This window comes from Colias eurytheme, chromosome 10, assembly GCF_061535395.1.
Source record: "Colias eurytheme isolate Ceu_HAF_F1 chromosome 10, ilColEury1 Martin Lab GWU primary, whole genome shotgun sequence".
Lineage (NCBI taxonomy): Eukaryota > Metazoa > Arthropoda > Insecta > Lepidoptera > Pieridae > Colias > Colias eurytheme.
In genome coordinates, this window is record NC_142989.1 from 6593037 (window position 1) to 6611524 (window position 18488).

Genomic DNA, 18488 nt, shown 5'->3' on the forward strand with positions numbered 1-18488 from the left:
TGAATAGCGAAAACATTCTTGTCTTGTTATTATACAACGCCTCTATCAAGTTTAGCGATAAGGAAATTGACGCATTCTTTATTTACACATTTATGTCTTAGATCTTAAGTTCACATTAGTACAATAAATGCATATCGTGATGTATCATGCTGTGTTGCTATCTGTACCGCAGTGCATTTTCTAACGATCGATGGTGACCTGCATTGATTAAAAGTAATCGTCAATAATTTATGTAATGAACTCAACGAGTACTTGTATCATATAGTTTATGATTTATTGATTTATAATATTATACGGTCTATTTAAAAAATGTTTTACTTTAATTGGTACGTATATTTAAAATCCCTACTATCCCTACAATCCCTAACTACTATCCCTACTTTATAATATTATAAATGCGAAAGTAACTCTGTCTGTCTGTCTGTTACGCTTTCTTGCTTAAACCTCTCTACCGAATATTTGGCACAGACAAACTTTAGACCCTGAGCAAGAACATAGGCCTTACATCCTTATAACATACCTACCTTTTATCAAAACACCACGCGGGCGAAGCTGCGGGCGGAAGCATAGTAGGTACTTTATAATTCCGGTTTTGACATACATTGACATGCATAATATATGAATAGCACTATGCTGTTGCATTTTAGCGTAATAGCATACCTCCAGGATTTTTATTTTTATGATATTGGTATTCCCAAAACCATATTATAAAAATTAAGAACGTTTTACTCAATATTATATACCTAACTACTACAGATAAATTGGTTGCTAATATTTTGGATTTTAGAAAAAAAATCTTACTTATTACATCTACTTATTAGGTAGGTACATTACAAATAGATTTTAAATTTCACATTAGCTGCTGAACCAATCAGCTATCAAATTACCATGATATTTTTTCGGGTATAAGATACTCTGAAGTTTTGAACAGAAAAAAATATTATTGAAAAGTTAATCATGCCATTTTGTTTAACATACCTTTTCTTTAATTAAACAAATATATCTTGCGATCGTTCAAAGGTTGCGTTTGTCGCAGGAGGCTCCCTTGGTACTCTTCTGTCATCAGGTTTTGTAAGGACTGAGCTTCATGCTAAAAGTAGAGGGTAATAAATATGTGGTTTAAATATTAAATTGAAACTATTTCTACATAGACATCGATAAACATAATAATTTGATAAAATTTCAACTAAATACAAATATTTTTTTTATTTATATAATTTGTATAACTGAACACCTTTATAATAAAATTTATTTGAAATATTATTTATAGTTTATTCAATAAATCATTTCTCAAGCACAAATAGCTATCGATTTTGGGGGCTCTACAATCTACTCGTGCTAAGTACCGAAGCGTCCACTGATAAGAGAATTGAATTACTTCATGTTATATATACATATATGTATGTACCTATATGCTTTATTCAATATTGACCGCAGCCTTGGTTATTTCAGGAGCTTAGAACATATTAGAGCCTTAACATTTCAGGTGTGAAGATGTATTGATGACTAACAATTAAATGTAGAGCATACCATAGACAGAGAATCACCTAATTTTCCGTTTAGAAAATCTACATACATTCTGATAAAGAAGTGAAACTACCACCAAAAAAATATGAATCTTCTCAAAACCAAACGAGGAAACTTCACTCGACGGATGAGTACATAATGACTACAGATAGACTGTTTATAGTTTTAACTTAATAAGGGCCGATTTTTCAATCCTTGGTAAAACTTATTCATCGAATAACGTATTAAACTACCATTTCAAAAATGTATTCAAATTTTCCGTATAATATAACAGTTTACAGGTGACTTTTTAAAATGTTCGTGTAATACTTTATTGGACGGATAAATTTTAACCAAGGATTGAAAAATCGGCCCTTAACCTATCTATATTTTTTAGCACTAGCAACACTTATTTCCCAGATTCGTTTATATGGATTTTATAAAAAAGCATTTAGAAAAGAATTAACTTACCCTAGTGATCGGTAAGCTTTTAGCTCTTATAAGCCACAACACAGCTTCCGTGCAAGGTGGAGCAGTCAGCGATCCTTGATAGCAAGCGTATTTCTTGAATGGTGGATTGAAATAACTCAAGGGTATTGGAATCGTAGAATTAAACCTTCTAGTCTTCATGGCAATGATCATTTCTTTAATTCCACGTTGAGTTCTATTTTGATACTGTAAAGAAGTTATTTATTAAAAGATTTCATGAGCATTGAGTTACTATGTACTACGTTCTAGAGAGGCCATCGCTACTACACTTTTTCTAACACGAGTTAGAGTCAATCGTCTCAAACCATTTTTTTTTTTGTTACATTGATTGGTTTTAATTTATAAGTAATAAAAGGCAGAATATTTGCAAATTGTATGACTCACTAGCCGCCCCGCGCCGCCGCGCTTGTCGCACAGATTTTGTTCGTGGTGTCCTCTCTATAATAATACCTCAATGTTCATGAGTTATAATATTATGATAAAGAACACTAATCCCTTGTAGTTCATTCATCAATCACGTTAAACTTAAAGATAAGGGAAAGGATTATGTCGATTGTATACGTGTTGATATTATACCTACTAAGATCATAGTAAGGAGATTAGATATAGCTCCTCAACATTTTACAGTCAAATAATAAACCTCTTATAAAGTAACTTTTTACGTATAAAAATATTAAAATTATCGCATTTTAAACTCCTTCACTGCATCATAATAACTTATAAATATTATAAAATATTTAAATATTATGTTTAAAAACTGGTTAATTCCAAATCGCATTTCTTCATCATCACAATACCTACATTGGTTTCAATATTGACTTCTCACCTACACAATACATTACAGTCGATTTGAGGTCAATGATTCTTCAATAACACATTTTATATTTCCTATAAGTATTTTTCACGTGTTATTTTTACATTAGAGAAAAGCCAATGGCATTAAATGTTCTCAAAAGCTGTAGTAATACTTTCAATGGCAGGCAATAAGATAAAAAAAGCAATGCAATCAAATTATCATAATAATATTGTAAGAACCTTATCGCTCGCTGTTACATGTCAAGTTAAAAGTTATTTTAATTTTCAAAGAACGCTGTAATACTGTTATTAGACTAAATAATTGGTTGCTTACAAAAAGTAACACGGGTGCGAAATATAACTGACAACACAAATCACTTTCTAAGCATCAAAATCTTTTGAATACAACAGTTGAAAAAATTAATTTGTTTGCGAGTACCTTCTAGAGCCCAGGATAAAAATAAAGAAATCTTTTCACAAATTATGGAGCTGACAAAAAGTTTGTCGAGACATTAATTTTAGTATCGGGATAAAGGTGATCACAATCAGCAATCTGGGCGAGGATAATTGTTTGTCATTTCCATTAAGTACGCAAAAATGAAGAAATTGTTTACACAGATGTTTGTGAGATATCAGTAATTGGTACGGATCAAATTATATCGTAGTGTTATTTTCAATGAAAGCCACTTAAAAAGAAAGTCATTATTATTAATCTCGCAACTTTATTACTTTTAAATACTTTTATTATAATAAAATAATTTATGGAATTCATTGTTCAAGGAAGATTATCATGAAAAGTGTGGAAAATTATATTTTAAGCGTGCTATCTTTAGTCCCGAAGGAATAAAAAGGTCTATGAGTAAAATGTCCAAAGCGGAAATAAATATATGCGGTACAAGGAAAATTTTACACGCTGAAGCTGAACACATAATTTATTTCCTTTTTTCTGGAGATTTCATAGGGTATGTTATGCATATGTTATTACATTTATGAAATTGGTAGATCGTAAAATATAATAAAATATTCTATAAGTTTGCATGAAGCATATCATTAAGATGAGAACAAGATGCAAAACGTATGTCGCATCTGTGACCCAAAGTATAAAATAAAGTTACTCAGTTGAATCTCAATAAGGATATATTTTTCGCTAACCAATGCACGCAATCAATTCATTAGGTATCAATTCTATATGTATTCCCCTTTTCCATCAAGATTATCTATCAAGATTATAAGTCTTTGGAAGGACATCGATTAGTGAATATAATTGATACAACCGTATGTTTATTCATATCAAGGGCACATCTAATAAAAAATATGTAATTTTGGCAATATGCAGATAATAATGTACTTCCTTGTCCTTGAAAATAATCAATCCGTGTAACAGATAACAATTAACAACTGTGTTTATCTCATATACACAACGGAAGAGAAGCCTTCTATTCTTTTAACGCAACTAACTCTATATAAAATAATAAATCGTCGTATAAAACTATATGATTAACAAACCATAAACAGATTAACAATTCCAAGAAAAGCCAAACGATCCCTCGGTGCCGCTGCTATCGCGTCACCCATAGTTCTATACTCCGCAGAGATGTGCAGCACCTGCGTCTCCAGAGGGCACTGTACTCCTTCTATTCTATGTTCTGAAGGCCAACGTAGGGACATGGAGTGGAAGAGGTACCGGCGACTGTGGGCAGCACCACCGTATACCATTGGCCAGCGGTCTGGATCCCATAATCCGAATAGGATGACTGAAATGGCACAGTTATTTCCTGAATGATCATACATTTAAGGATGATACATATGAATTGGAAGTTTAAATTCTAGTTTTGTTTAAAGTTCTTAAAACGTTACATCTATTTTGCATACTTATTTTACGGTCATAACTTTTTCTAATAATTAATAACTTATTGATAATTATAAGTAGGTATATATTCATAGTATAGGGTTTTTGCCTTTAATTGGTAAGTAAATATCAACTTTTATATAGACTGGATTTTCCTTGTATAAAAGAAAATGACTTCCTTATTACGTGACGTATGTAGGAACCAAAGCTCGTTAAAGCGTGAATGAGCGATGAATCAAGCAGAGTTTTACGATAGTTCAGTTAGGGCTAGCGCATACATACAATTTTTAGTAGAACAACTATTTTTTTGTTTCTCATAACTTATATTAACGCGCGCATACTATCACCTCGATTGTAATTGATCGATAAAAAAGTCAAAAAGCTGTAACGATTCGCTTTTGATTGAAAAGTTGGACAGCTATCGATCACACGCTCATTGTGTATTGCAACGCATATAGGTAATTAACTAAACAGTTGATCCGAACTCAACTAAATAGTTCAGTCGATACGAAAATTATATGTAGGTATGCGCGATCCCTTAATTTGTCCAATTGGGTGGGAAGCGATTACATTTATCTTTACAATAAAACGGCAATTTTATCGTTTCCCCAAAGACATTTTACATTACAGACTTTAGACCGGGAGATACTGACACAAAATTTCGAGTCATTTGTAACAGGATGGCGGTTCTACAGGGTTCTTAGTACGCAATGACAAAAAGAAAAATGATGGTGTGAACGCTGGTACCGGCGGCTTAGTCGCGTGGGCGTTAGTCGAACTCGTCGGAAAATAGCGAAAGTCAAACGATTTGTAACAGTATGGCACTTATTTTTCCTGTAAGTTTGAGGATCAACGAATATAAATACAAAATTTCAAAGATCTAGGTGTTGGAAATCTTCACTTATATAAATTAATAATAAATTTATTTTTCAAGTATGACAGCACTTTTTCCCCCTACTAGAAGTATGGCAAATATAATAATGGTCACATTTTATCAAATACTCTCCAAAAAGCCAAATGCAATACTGGTACAAAAAGATAGGCGAAATAAAAAAAATTTGCAGATTTTCGGCGGTATGGCGACCATTTGGAATCGTCCGAAAAGTATGGCATGGCGATTTTCGTAAATGGCTGCACGACGATGGTTACCTGTGCAAAAGTTAGCTTGGTACAAATGGTTGAATAATTGTTTTTTTTAAATCAACACATTCGCGTCGGTATGGCGGGCTGTAAGTCATACCGGAAAAGTATGGCATGACACTACCGCCTACTTCTTTTTTATGGGCTATCGGTAAATTCTAAAATTTTTGTGTTACAAATCGTTTGACTTTCGCTATTTTTCCGACGAGTTCGACTAACGCCCACGCGACTAACCCACCGGTACCAGCGTTCACACCATCATTTTTCTTTTTGTCATTGCGTACTAAGACCCCTGTAGAACCGCCATTCTGTTACAAATGACTCGAAATTTTGTGTCAGTATCTCCCGGTCTACTTGGTTGCTTGGTTAAGGAATCTTTTATTTAGCGCCGACTGTAAATGCTAATAATTTTCAACCCTTCGCAATCGAACTGTGTTATCAAGAAAACCGTTTTCTTGAAATAATATCGTCGTCTGGGGAGTTTCTTATTTAATTATCAACAATTCAATTTAATAGTGTCTGTTCAGATATTTATAATATCTAGCGCCGATATTGGAAAGCATTTTTTATGAAATAAAATTTTAAATATTAAAATCTGTACAAATAACATTATTGCAATAGATTTTCGATTTATAAATTAAGTCCTCTTTCCATTATTTCTTTACTGAAAGGATAATAATCTGTATTAAATTCAGGACCAAACGTAGTTCAAGTTTGAGAATGGGAATTATAACAGTACCTAAAGCTTTCAAGTTAAAAGGGTTTTTCTATCGAATTACTGTGTCATTGATAACTTTTCTACTTTATTGCGAGTTTAAGATATTTTCCACGAGCTTTTGATAAAAAAAATTCCGAGAAATGACCAAATTACTGGATACGAATCTATCCTTTTTCTACTTTCAAAGCGAGTGGTTTTTAATTTTCTATACCTATTATCTTGTCGCCCTCTTTTACATGAGATTTTTTTTTCAAATTGGAAATATAACCAAACGCAAGACTACACGTCTAGCTTGCAAACAATTACCTAATAGGAATAACTATTGCCTATTTTTAACTGAAAATTGACTCTTGCAATATTAATGTTATGTTTTAAATTATCACATATCATTTTACAAAGCGATAATTTATAGACAAACGAGTCTACTAGTAACTAGACAAATATAAGAACATAAGTAAAAATAAACATCATAAATAACTTACAACGATCTTCAATATAACGTAAATTGTAACTATGTGGGCGCAAGTCATAATTAGCGAAAATCAGGCTTCGACTGTGTTTCGCTTCTATTAGACCCTTTGTTGGTATGTTGATAGGTGACTGCGATCGGCCATTACACTCAGGATAATTTTGAAACCATTTATGTTGATCTAAAATTATGAATTTAAGCTAGTTATAGCAGAAAAACAAACTTTTCAAAAGCGAAACATCTTTATAACACGCTTTTATTAGCTTCAAACTTTGTACACTTCTACACTCAAGGATCGGTGATATTACAATAAATTCGTGAGTTTAAGCGTGTTTTTTTTACATTATTAATTACAAGCTGTACTCCGCTCCTGTTAGTCTTAGCGAGATAATATAATAGCCTATAGCCTTCCTCGATAAATGGGCTATCTAATACCGAAATAATTTTTCAAATCGGACCAGTGCCCGAGATTCAACAAGAAAGCGTTCAAACAAACAAACTCTACAGCTTTATAATATTGTAGTATAGATTTCTTGTATAGAAATTTTTTACACTTGAAATGTTCACACAATACTACAGAAGTATTTCCGAAATTATCACTCACTCTCTGTAAAATTATTCGTGCTGTTTATGAATGCTTGAATGAAACATTGGATTGTAGCAATTATGAAATTTAGCTGGCACAAAGAATTTAAATAGGTAGGTAGTTTTATAGTATAAATGGGATAATAATGGCTGGTTGAATGAAGAGTCTACAATTAGGTATGCCTATCTTGAAGGAAATTCATTATTCAGTTTGAAATAGATTGCAGTCTCGGAAATAGATAAAGATTAAAATATATATATAGATAAAGATTAATAATAGAGCTCACTCTTGTTCATTTCATTAATTAATGTTTTAATATAAAACATATTTTAATATTTGTTTTATATACAAAGAAATTAACTAATTATTATTTAACGTTTAAAACATGTCACCGTCTGTAAATTTCGTTATTTATTTCAAAATAATAGATCGACGAATATATGAATAGTTCTTTATTTTTCAGTATCACAGCAAGGTTTTTTGCTAAATTCAAATAAAATAATGAAATATGAATAACAATAAATGAAATGAATTTGAACGAATTAATAATTGCGTTTTTGAACAGCTTTAATATTTGCCGAACATAAATCAGTATTAAATCTGACATGTTTTGAAATTAAGCGTGCGAGCTAAGTACCGATAAATGATTGGAAAAACAATAATATCTTTTAATTCTTCCATTTATATGAATAATGATTGTTTTAAAACATGTTTGTGAACCCTTTTTAAATAAATCCAGTAAGCTCAATTTGACGGGATTTTCTTTTTCAAATATTTAGTAGGACTTGATTCATAACTATAGCCATAAACAGAATATTCTTTCACCAAAGACTACTTAAGTAAGCCGTTTCAGACGTAGCAAATAAGTAGTTCTATATAAATGCATAATCTATTTACCTTTATAACTCCATCTTTTGAACATCGGTCCTGAAAAAAATATACTGTTTTTTGGTAACTACGTAAACATAAATACGTAAATAAAAACCGTAGAACATTACTAATATGGGGTATTTTTACCTTTGCGGTCCTTGTTTATATTATGGTCTTTGTATTTACCCTTCGACATTATCTAGAAAAATAATAATTAATGTTGAATTAAGAAACTAAAAACTTACAGAAAAGTACTTCAAGTACCTACGAAAACTAGGTAGGTACGCGTTTATTAACTTACATGAAATCGTTTCACCAGATTTAATGGACTAGTCAGTATTTCAGGGAATTGTGTTGGTAAATGAAACACCCAAATAGTTTTTGGCTGAAAAATAGTACATAAATATTACTTATTATACTATTTAATAACTTAAACAAATATTAATTGAAATTGTAATATACGAGATAGATCTTGTTTTACAATAATTTAAATATCAAAGAAATCGTGAAAAGGACCTCCCTATATTTTGCTACACATAGTTTTGTTCTACTGGTATATCTAGACATAGTTTTATTTCCCAAATTAATGCAAAATATAATTGTTATCCGGAAATCATAATAAAATTTTATCTATTTTATAGATAAGAAGTCTTCCTCTACCGTGAGCATTGGTCTTTCTAACTTTGATTGTTTATCTAAGATTGTTGAGACAATGTAATACTATATGATATATTTCTTAACGCATATATTATTTTCGCAAAAATAAATCTGAGTTAGAAATAGAAAAACATGTGATAGCAAAATAATCTTGAAACAGCTTAAGAGCGCTTTTCCACCAGAGATGTGCAGCTATGTTGCGAAAATGTATATGACTATAATATTATCTGTGATAATAGCTATGCTGTGAAACTATGTGACCGTTCCCACTGATGCCAATCTCTGTAGCCGTGCGTAAAAGATGAGATAAGCATAGCACATCTCTCGTGGACAAGCACCCTTAATCATGTTTAGTATATAAACGGGATTTATCTTAAAACTAGCGTCCCGGTTTAAAAATTAATTAATATTTTATACATAGTCCGCTCTTAGTCACCTGGTCAAAGCAGGGTAAGTTTGTTAATGCCAAGTCGTTTTCCTTTTCACAAAAGTGGATAATATCAAGTTTTGTTTATAAATGTGATTGATGATCGGTTACGTCCTAGCGAAGTATTGACGAAGTATAGATTTAGTGTCAAGATTGATAACCTCACTTAGATGTTTAGTTAGAGAATGTTATTTGCAATTTGAACCTTATGTTGTTTGGGTGCGGTAACGTTTATATCCGGATTTAGATTGAGGCATTTCCAAGATTTAGTTCGCCTATTAGTCACGTATTGAAGGAGAGAAGGAACGGGTATATATTATATCCTTGATAATCAAGGTAATTTCAGAGACCAGGTAGATTGAAGCATTAACTGTTGAGACTTGTAGATTTGAATGTGTCACGTCGTTATAGACGGTGTTATTTACTTATAACGTAAGGTCGCAATTACCGAATCGTATATCAGCTATAGAGAAATGTTCGTAGAACAGACCATAATGAATATTTGAATATAGTATAGAAATCATCTATAAAATAGATAAAATATAATATTAAAAAAGTAAACAGACTTTATCCCATTTTTCACACACGGTTCAATAGACTCAAATGAAATTTGGCTGCGTCAGTTTCTTGCCTGAATGGATAGTTCTAATCTACTAGTAAATGGCGTCATTTATCAGTTCGGTTCAGATGACTAGTTTTATATTATAAGGCGTAAGAACCTGTCCATATTGAAGTCGATCTCGTACTTCATTGTCCAATTGCCTTTGTATATCATCAGCGTCGTCCAAAAGAGTATTGGGCCGAGAAGTGGTCTGATCTTGTGTGTAACCTGTTAAGTTCATTATACAATTTAATATAGTGCGTTTCATTTTATGGAGTGTTTTTCTGGATTACAATATTTTTCCCCTAATCTCGAAAGATTGGTACTCCAAATAACATTTATATAACATTCATTTTCTTTGAATGGAAAATCTATAAAGGCGGACTAAATGCTTCTTAAGAATTTCACACAATAGGCACAGTTTAGTACTAGGTACAATATACTACTTAATACTGAACATACTTTTCGAAGCCCAAATCAACTCTTATCTATTTGCCTATAATCTAGACCCTAGATAAATAGATGGGATAACTTATTTCAAGTTGATCGCTGTTGTATTTTTTGTCCTAAGGTCGTCGTAAGTAAATAAAAAAACATTTAAATTATTCCACACAAGGTTATGGTTGGGTTAAGCGTATATTTTTTCAGTATTAACGTAAGAAACATTACAGTTCGCTTATCAGTGTAGCTTCAGGGCTTTGCGATTTCATTTGTGAGGTTTCAACTCGCCTAAAGGAGATTTACGCAGACCCATACATTACCATGCTATTATAGCCAATATACATGCAGTAGTATACTTAGTATGTATACTTAGAGCATTAAGTTGGTTAAATGCTCTAAATATGTATACTTAAGTACATTTCGGTAAACTACCTAACTTATTGCTTTTATATCCATCTGGAATTGAATAAAAAATACTTATAAATCCTAATAATGAACATATTGTTTCAAATGCAAATTCGACAATTATTAATAAAATGTATTAGCGGTATTGCGACTTTATTTATTTATTTATTTATAATACTTCATTGTACAAACATGAATGGACAAAGCAGAAAAAAAAGAACAAAATTACAAAGGCATCATTTGTACAAAAGGCGGCCTTATTGCTGAACAGCAATCTCTACCAGGCAACCAGGTAGGAAAGGAAATGTAAGAAGGTCGTGGGATAGCGCAAAATAAATGACTATAATTACAATTACATATAACAATACATTGCAAATAATGTAAAATAGACACATATACACACATATTAATATAAACTAAATATTACATATTAGGTATATACTTCAAAAATATGTAGGTACATACTAAAATACATACATAAAATATTACTAAAATACATACAGACATACAGACTTTACATAAGTACCTGAAAATATCACATAGTTTCTCGTCAACAATAACAACAAAAATATGGTTTTGCACATGTTAATCCACTTATTTTAATCTTGAACTGGTTCAAATAACGCTTTTATAATATAAAATTATTGTGTAATTTTCAATACATATCACTGTTTAAAATGACATAAATTTAACAACAATTACTCATGACATTGATGTGATATTATTTCGTGTCTATAGTAATTATTTTTGGTGTTTCACAAAAGAGTTAACAAGTTGAATGTAGTTATTGTTCGTTTATAAATTAAATTATATTACTCATGAAACATTTTACCAAATAGCATAAATAATTCATAATTACATCATTAGCTTACACTTACACAATTTATTTATTTTATATTATCTCTGAAAAATTGAACTAACTATTGAAAATATTTTATATTCTTGTGCTTTTAGATCAAGAGCCCACGACGGCCAGACTTTCCTTTCTTTCGGAAAGTTGAAAGTTTCTCTGTATATGTCTCCTATACAGATAAGAACGACCAGCGACTATCAAGTTTGGGTTGTGGTTACTTTGGCAGAAAACAGGTAGTGAAGGTGTATAAAATAGTACCTAACTTTCATTATAGTTTAAAAGCTAAATTTTATATATGTTACTTGGGGACCTATAAAAAGACATTACCTTAAGAGCCAGACAGTTTTCATGGTTCTTACATCAAGCCAGACACATTTAAAAAATAACTAACATATCATCAAATTCACATAACTACCTAAAAGCGTAACAAATATGAAATAACCTACTAAAACATTAGTTAACTATAATTATTAAAAAGATAAAAGTATAATATATAAGTAATAAAGTTATTACTTATCTTTTACGGGGGTTTATGTTGATGAAATTTCACGTATCTCGATGACACAATAAAAAAGTCATCGGGATACGTGAAATTCCATCAACATAAGTCTAAGTAAAAGATAAGTAATAACTTTATTACTTATATATTATACTTTTATTTTTTTAATAATTATAGTTAACTAATGTTTTTAGTGGGTTATTTCATATTTGTTACGCTTTTAGGTAGTTATGTGAATTTGATGATATGTTAGTTATTTTTTAAATGTGTCTGGCTAGATGTAAGAACCATGAAAACTGTCTGGCTCTTAAGGTAATGTCTTTTTATAGGTCCCCAAGTAACATATATAAAATTTAGCTTTTAAACTATAATGAAAGTTAGGTACTATTTTATACACCTTCACTACCTGTTTCCTGCCAAAGTAACCACAACCCAAACTTGATAGTCGCTGGTCGTTCTTATCTGTATAGGAGACATATACAGAGAAACTTTCAACTTTCCGAAAGAAAGGAAAGTCTGGCCGTCGTGGGCTCTTATATTATTTGCTTATGTGTTTACGTACCTTCGAAACGGCTTGACCGATTTGTCCTGTTTATTTGTATGTTCGGAAGATAGTAAACTATTATTAAAGACTAAGTAATTAGGGTATAATGGCAGAACAATTTTCTTTCTAGTATTAGTATTGTACAAATTACTGTTCGCGTTAATAAATTTATCTGGCACTTGTGACAAAACTTTTAAAAATAGGTACACGAAAGCCAACGTAAATTTCCGCCAAGGAAAGTTTTTTCTGAACCAACCAAACGCTACATTTAACTGAAAATTTACCAAGTCCATAAAAGTTTATCCACACAAAAGTGTTTTTAGTCCAGGAGGAATCGGCGCATGAGTACCGAAAACTATTCCACCTCAATTTTTTTTCGTGATCCTCTTCAAATTGCCCTACTGATGATATAAATGCATGTTGCCATGGGGCAACCCGGTGCCATATTGTTTAAACCGAAATTGTTTAAACAATTGCAAGGAATTGTTATTTTTCAACCGGACAAATTTTTTTTATATTTTTTATCGAAATACCAATAAAAAAGGTCCAATTACTTTTCACGATAAAGTTAATATTTTCAAAGATATGAATTTTTTAAGGTTTGAAAAATCTCAAATTTGGGTACTTTCGACCCATGAAAAATATATTTAAAAAAAAAATAATATATAAGTAATATTTTTTTTTCAATTCTCTATACAATAGTTAATAATATTGTTAATAGAGATTTAAGAAAATTTCATTGTTTATATCTGTTTTTTAATTGTTAACTTCGCGCGCTCACAAATAATATAAGTTGCATACTTCTATGTGGTTGTGATTCAGAAGACTGTAAGAATATAATATATAAAAATAATATTGATAATAAATAAATACTTATTTTTAAATCTTGTTTTATTATTTCATACTTCTCCATCTATAACTTTCGTTTGAAGAAGTTATTCAATGTAATTAATAAGGTAAAAGACCTAGTTATTGACACTTTAAATTTTATTTTAGTTAAAAAAAAAACAAATCAATTCTAATAAATTAATAAATATAATTTTTGAATTAAAAATTTTAAGATCTTTGGTTTTTTGAGAACATTTCATTCTTTTAATTAAAATCAAATTGCGAGTGTCAAACAACTAGGCCAGTGTCAATAACTGGGTCTTTTACCTTACTTGCTGTTTCAATAACAAAAAAGTAATATAAACTGACAAAAAAGTAATTTTAATTACATGTTTCAATTTATTTTTTTATTTTTTTTTTTAACTTTAAAAAAATTGATTTCAGAAAAAAATATATAAGAAACAAATTGTAGACAATTTAATTATTAATAAGATTGCTCTCTTTAGAAATCTTGATAAAGTTGATAGTTTTTAAGATAAATGATAAATAATGATTCAAGACACAGAGAGGCCGATGCAGCGCATGAGTAAGAGAGAGACGGCGATACTTAAAGGTAAGCGGCGCGTACTTGTGAGCGCGCGAAGTTAACAATTAAAAAACAGATATAAACAATGAAATTTTCTTAAATCTCTATTAACAATATTATTAACTATTGTATAGAGAATTGAAAAAAAAATATTACTTATATATTATTTTTTTTTTAAATATATTTTTCATGGGTCGAAAGTACCCAAATTTGAGATTTTTCAAACCTTAAAAAATTCATATCTTTGAAAATATTAACTTTATCGTGAAAAGTAATTGGACCTTTTTTATTGGTATTTCGATAAAAAATATAAAAAAAATTTGTCCGGTTGAAAAATAACAATTCCTTGCAATTGTTTAAACAATTTCGGTTTAAACAATATGGCACCGGGTTGCCCCATGGCAACATGCATTTATATCATCAGTAGGGCAATTTGAAGAGGATCACGTAAAAAAATTGAGGTGGAATAGTTTTCGGTACTCATGCGCCGATTCCTCCTGGACTATTTTGAAAGAAGCAAATTATAAGCCGAGTTTTTTTTCACCTTCTCCTTTAATACCTTTCGTCAAATAATTTCAACACTAAAACTAAACTTGTATATAATATGTATAAGTATATAATATTACGATTGAGTTTCTCAAAGTTCCTTAAAACTAAATTTTACAACATGCACTTATTCTGTTTATTCCAAAATGTAACTAGGTAGGTACGCAAAATAGAGAGAGCACTTTCTCTCTACAATATTAATTTGTGAGCGCACAATTAAATACATTATTAAATAATTATAGTTTAAAAACTTAAAAGTAACTTTCTTCCATAATTATAGTCAAAATATAACAACCATATAACAACATATAATATACCAAATGAAAGCGTAATCTACGCTGAGCGTAAAACCGTGCAAATTTTAATGTAAAGTTTGAGCAAGTCACGTCCTATAGATCCCTGTCTAAGATACCTCGAAAATAAGACGCTATATTCAGGCGGTGCTGCCTGAAATTCTGCATTAGGCAAATATATTTGTCTTTTGTATGTTTGTCATGCAAATTTGCAATATGCAGTGCAGTTCGCTTCGCAATCTGGCAGAGTGCCCGAATATTATTTATTTAACTATTAAGCGAGGTTAAATAATTTGTTATTAGATTTCCTGTAGGTATTTCACTTTAGCGAAGGCTTTCATGTTATGTAATATAATTTTAGAGAAATGGTTTCACAATGTTTTCTCGTTGAGTTGTTTCAAGCGCTCTATAGAAATTGAATTCCTTTGGCGTGGAAAGCTGAAATGTTATTATGTTTCGGTTACCTATCTTTTAGTAGGTATTAAAGTGTTAACGTAGCAATAAAGCCAAGTTAAGTAAGTATTTAACGTATTAAGTATTTCTTTGTTTTTTTTGTGGGATAATAATTATTTAAAAGGATAGCAATGCTGATATCGAAGTATATGGACACATACAGTCTATTAAATAGACAAACATTAAATATATTATGCTGTATCGATTATAAAATGATAATCGAAGAGTTAAACAAGTGTGGGGAGTCCAGTCCATAATTACAGGTTTGTTTCAAGTCAACACGATTTTGTAATTGAGTACCTAACAAATTATAAATTGAGAAACTCATTTGAAATCGATTTCATTTAAATTACGAATAGATGGAATAGTTTTGATGACGCAAATCCCACTCGAGTTTAGCAGGATTTTCAGAACCAATTAAAATTGATATATTAAATAGTTAGTTAAGTACTAATATAAGTTTAAGGATTACCCAAATTGCTGGTATGTGGAAAATAGTTGAAAAGATAATATAACGAAGTATGGCAACAATGTGATAAAGGAAAACAGACTTAATGACCGACCAAATATATCAACGCACTTGCCAGACTACTTTGATGAGAAACTTGAAAAGTAAAGAGACTAAAGTGGAAGGACGTATGCGTACCTTTTTTAATACATATTAAGCACAATAACCATGATCCGTGTTATAATGTGTCGTTTTTTCGTCGCCAAAAATTTTATGTCACATTACGGTGTTGAAACAATAGGATTTAATATAAAGATACAGTGAAGTTACGTATCCATGAAATTAAAATCTATAAAGCCAATAAAAGTCGGTGAATTAACGTGATGTGATTTTTATGTACATAATATAACCCAAGAAGCTTATATCTAATACACATGAGATTTCAGTATGAACATTAACTTGTAACAAGAAAATACCACCCACTTGGGTGTGAAAGGGATAAAAAACATACAGGCGTCATTCAAGGTCATATTTTCTTGTTACAAGTTAATGTTCATACTGAAATCTCCAGTGTATTAGATATAAGCTTCTTGATATAACCACATAAAACCTTCTTGCGATGGCAAATACCAATCTTACCATGCCCACTTCAGATAAAGTTACGTAATTTATAGGTTCTCTAAAGAGAAATCATTATTACTACATTTCTAGTTATAGTCAATATAGTTAGTAATAGTTATATGTATATTCTTTATTGCACACAATTTTAAATTTAAAATACAAGGAATGTTTTCTTTTATCAAATGTTTTTATTTATAGAAATAAATTTTCTTCGCAACTTGAAGCTTTCTGGGCGTAATAATGACTTCAAATACTAATAGTTTTCTGCTGCGTTTGATTTGCATACAATGTTGTTTGTTAAACATTAATTTGTATATAATATCGGAATATTATAATAATGTTAAGAAATCAAAATATTAAACTCTTATAATGTAGGTAGGTAGGTACGCGTGACAATCAATCATAATAATCATTATTATCATATTATACCTACTCAGAGAAATAAAATACTAAAATTGTTTTAGTCCTATCAGAGGCTTTTATAAGATCTCATTAATACAATTTATAAGATAGCTCGTGAAAATAGAGGTTGATGTTTTCTTTCGCCTACTGAATATGATTAGCTAATTCAACTGATGTATAATTTGCCTAGATCGTGGGTTCAAATTGCGTGCTGAAAGTATGTGTAGGTGGGTAAAAATTGGTACCCGTACATATTTGTATCTATGGAATGGGTGTAAGATTTTGTTCTTGTTATAGATTAATAATAATAAAGCGCCATATAAAAATATAAAAAAAGTGTTTATTATCTTTTAGAAGACTTAACGCAGTTGGGTTGTTTTAGGCCTTCGCCACACTAGAAACTAGACTAGATAAATGTCTAGATAGGTACATAAAGATCGCAAGCCCTGTATCATTAATATTTATTTATTTAATAATTTATTTAAAAATAAATAAATAAATAAAGGTTAGAAATGAAGAATTTTCTGTTACTGGTTTCACACAAGCTCTGTACACATGAAATACTGTTTTGTCAACTCCTGGTCTGCTAAATAAATTAGAATTGGGTAAATGAATTCAAAATAAGCGAGCTTTTTCGGAATTACCTTCAGGCGCCCTGTTTTTTTTTTTAGGTACGTAGGTACCTAGTATGGTTAAATTACAGTATTTCCACGTATTTCTATGTATTTCAACATAGCGTATGATTTTATTTTTTTGATTCAACGGGAAACACATTGTACGTGAATAGTGTATCGAAAACGGAAAAATATAGATCCTTTTTCCATGATTTGGATAACGGAAAATTAAAAACATTTCATTCCTCAGAGCCATCCAACAGAATAAAGTTAATGCCTTGAAAAGTTACTTCATTGGTTTACAGTTTGGCTCTGAGTAAGTCTGAAAGTTAAATAACAATCTTCGGTTTCGCTGAAATTGTTTGAAAGCAGTCGCAGACATTGAATATATTTTATAGAGTAATGTTACTAAATTGCACCTACGTACCTACGTAACTCAAACTTCATTGGGTATGTACCTATAATATAGTTTACTGTGACCTCAGAATACAGAACAATCTGTACAGAATACAGTTTGTTCTGTATTCTGAGACTGTGACATACGATGGCTACCTACCTACTAATTATTATAGTCAGAGTAAAATGAGGCTGCAGTCTATTTAGATTTTAGGTAGGTACATATACGGACATACCTAGTACCTATCTACCTGTTTATTTATTTTTTTATTGAATTTTATTTCCTCTTATATTGAGCATAATAATTAATAATATATGTATACCTACCTAGACTCCATGAAAATATAATTTGATTCAATAACTATTGTCTTTGTTGCGTCTACTTGGTAGACCGTACGTACCTACTTAGATTAAAATCGGAGTAGGTATTTTTTTTTTCTTCCGTTTAGTTC

At 30.6% G+C, this 18488-nt stretch overlaps 1 protein-coding gene across 1 annotated transcript; it reads right to left on the minus strand.

Annotated features, from left to right (window-relative positions):
• Window positions 1-985: 985 nt before the first annotated feature.
• On the minus strand, window positions 986-10348 carry LOC149905231 (carbonic anhydrase 3-like). The gene is made up of 7 exons (XM_090106551.1): window positions 10226-10348; window positions 8724-8807; window positions 8570-8621; window positions 8450-8479; window positions 4297-4544; window positions 1978-2181; window positions 986-1090 (listed from the first exon to the last, which is right to left on the minus strand). Exons 1-7 carry the CDS (start codon window positions 10346-10348, stop codon window positions 986-988), a joined length of 846 nt encoding a protein of 281 aa, XP_089962677.1.
• Between the last annotated feature and the right edge of the window lie 8140 nt (window positions 10349-18488).

Bases quoted from the DNA above. Each gene is read 5' to 3' on its own strand.
- LOC149905231 (XM_090106551.1), bottom strand. From the start codon at position 10,348: ATGAACTTAACAGGTTACACACAAGATCAGACCACTTCTCGGCCCAAT. The intron at 8,622-8,723 runs GTAAGTTAATAA...TTATTTTTCTAG, and splicing joins ATCTGGTGAAACGATTTCAT to ATAATGTCGAAGGGTAAATA. The intron at 1,091-1,977 runs GTAAGTTAATTC...CTCTACTTTTAG, and splicing joins AAAGCTTACCGATCACTAGG to CATGAAGCTCAGTCCTTACA.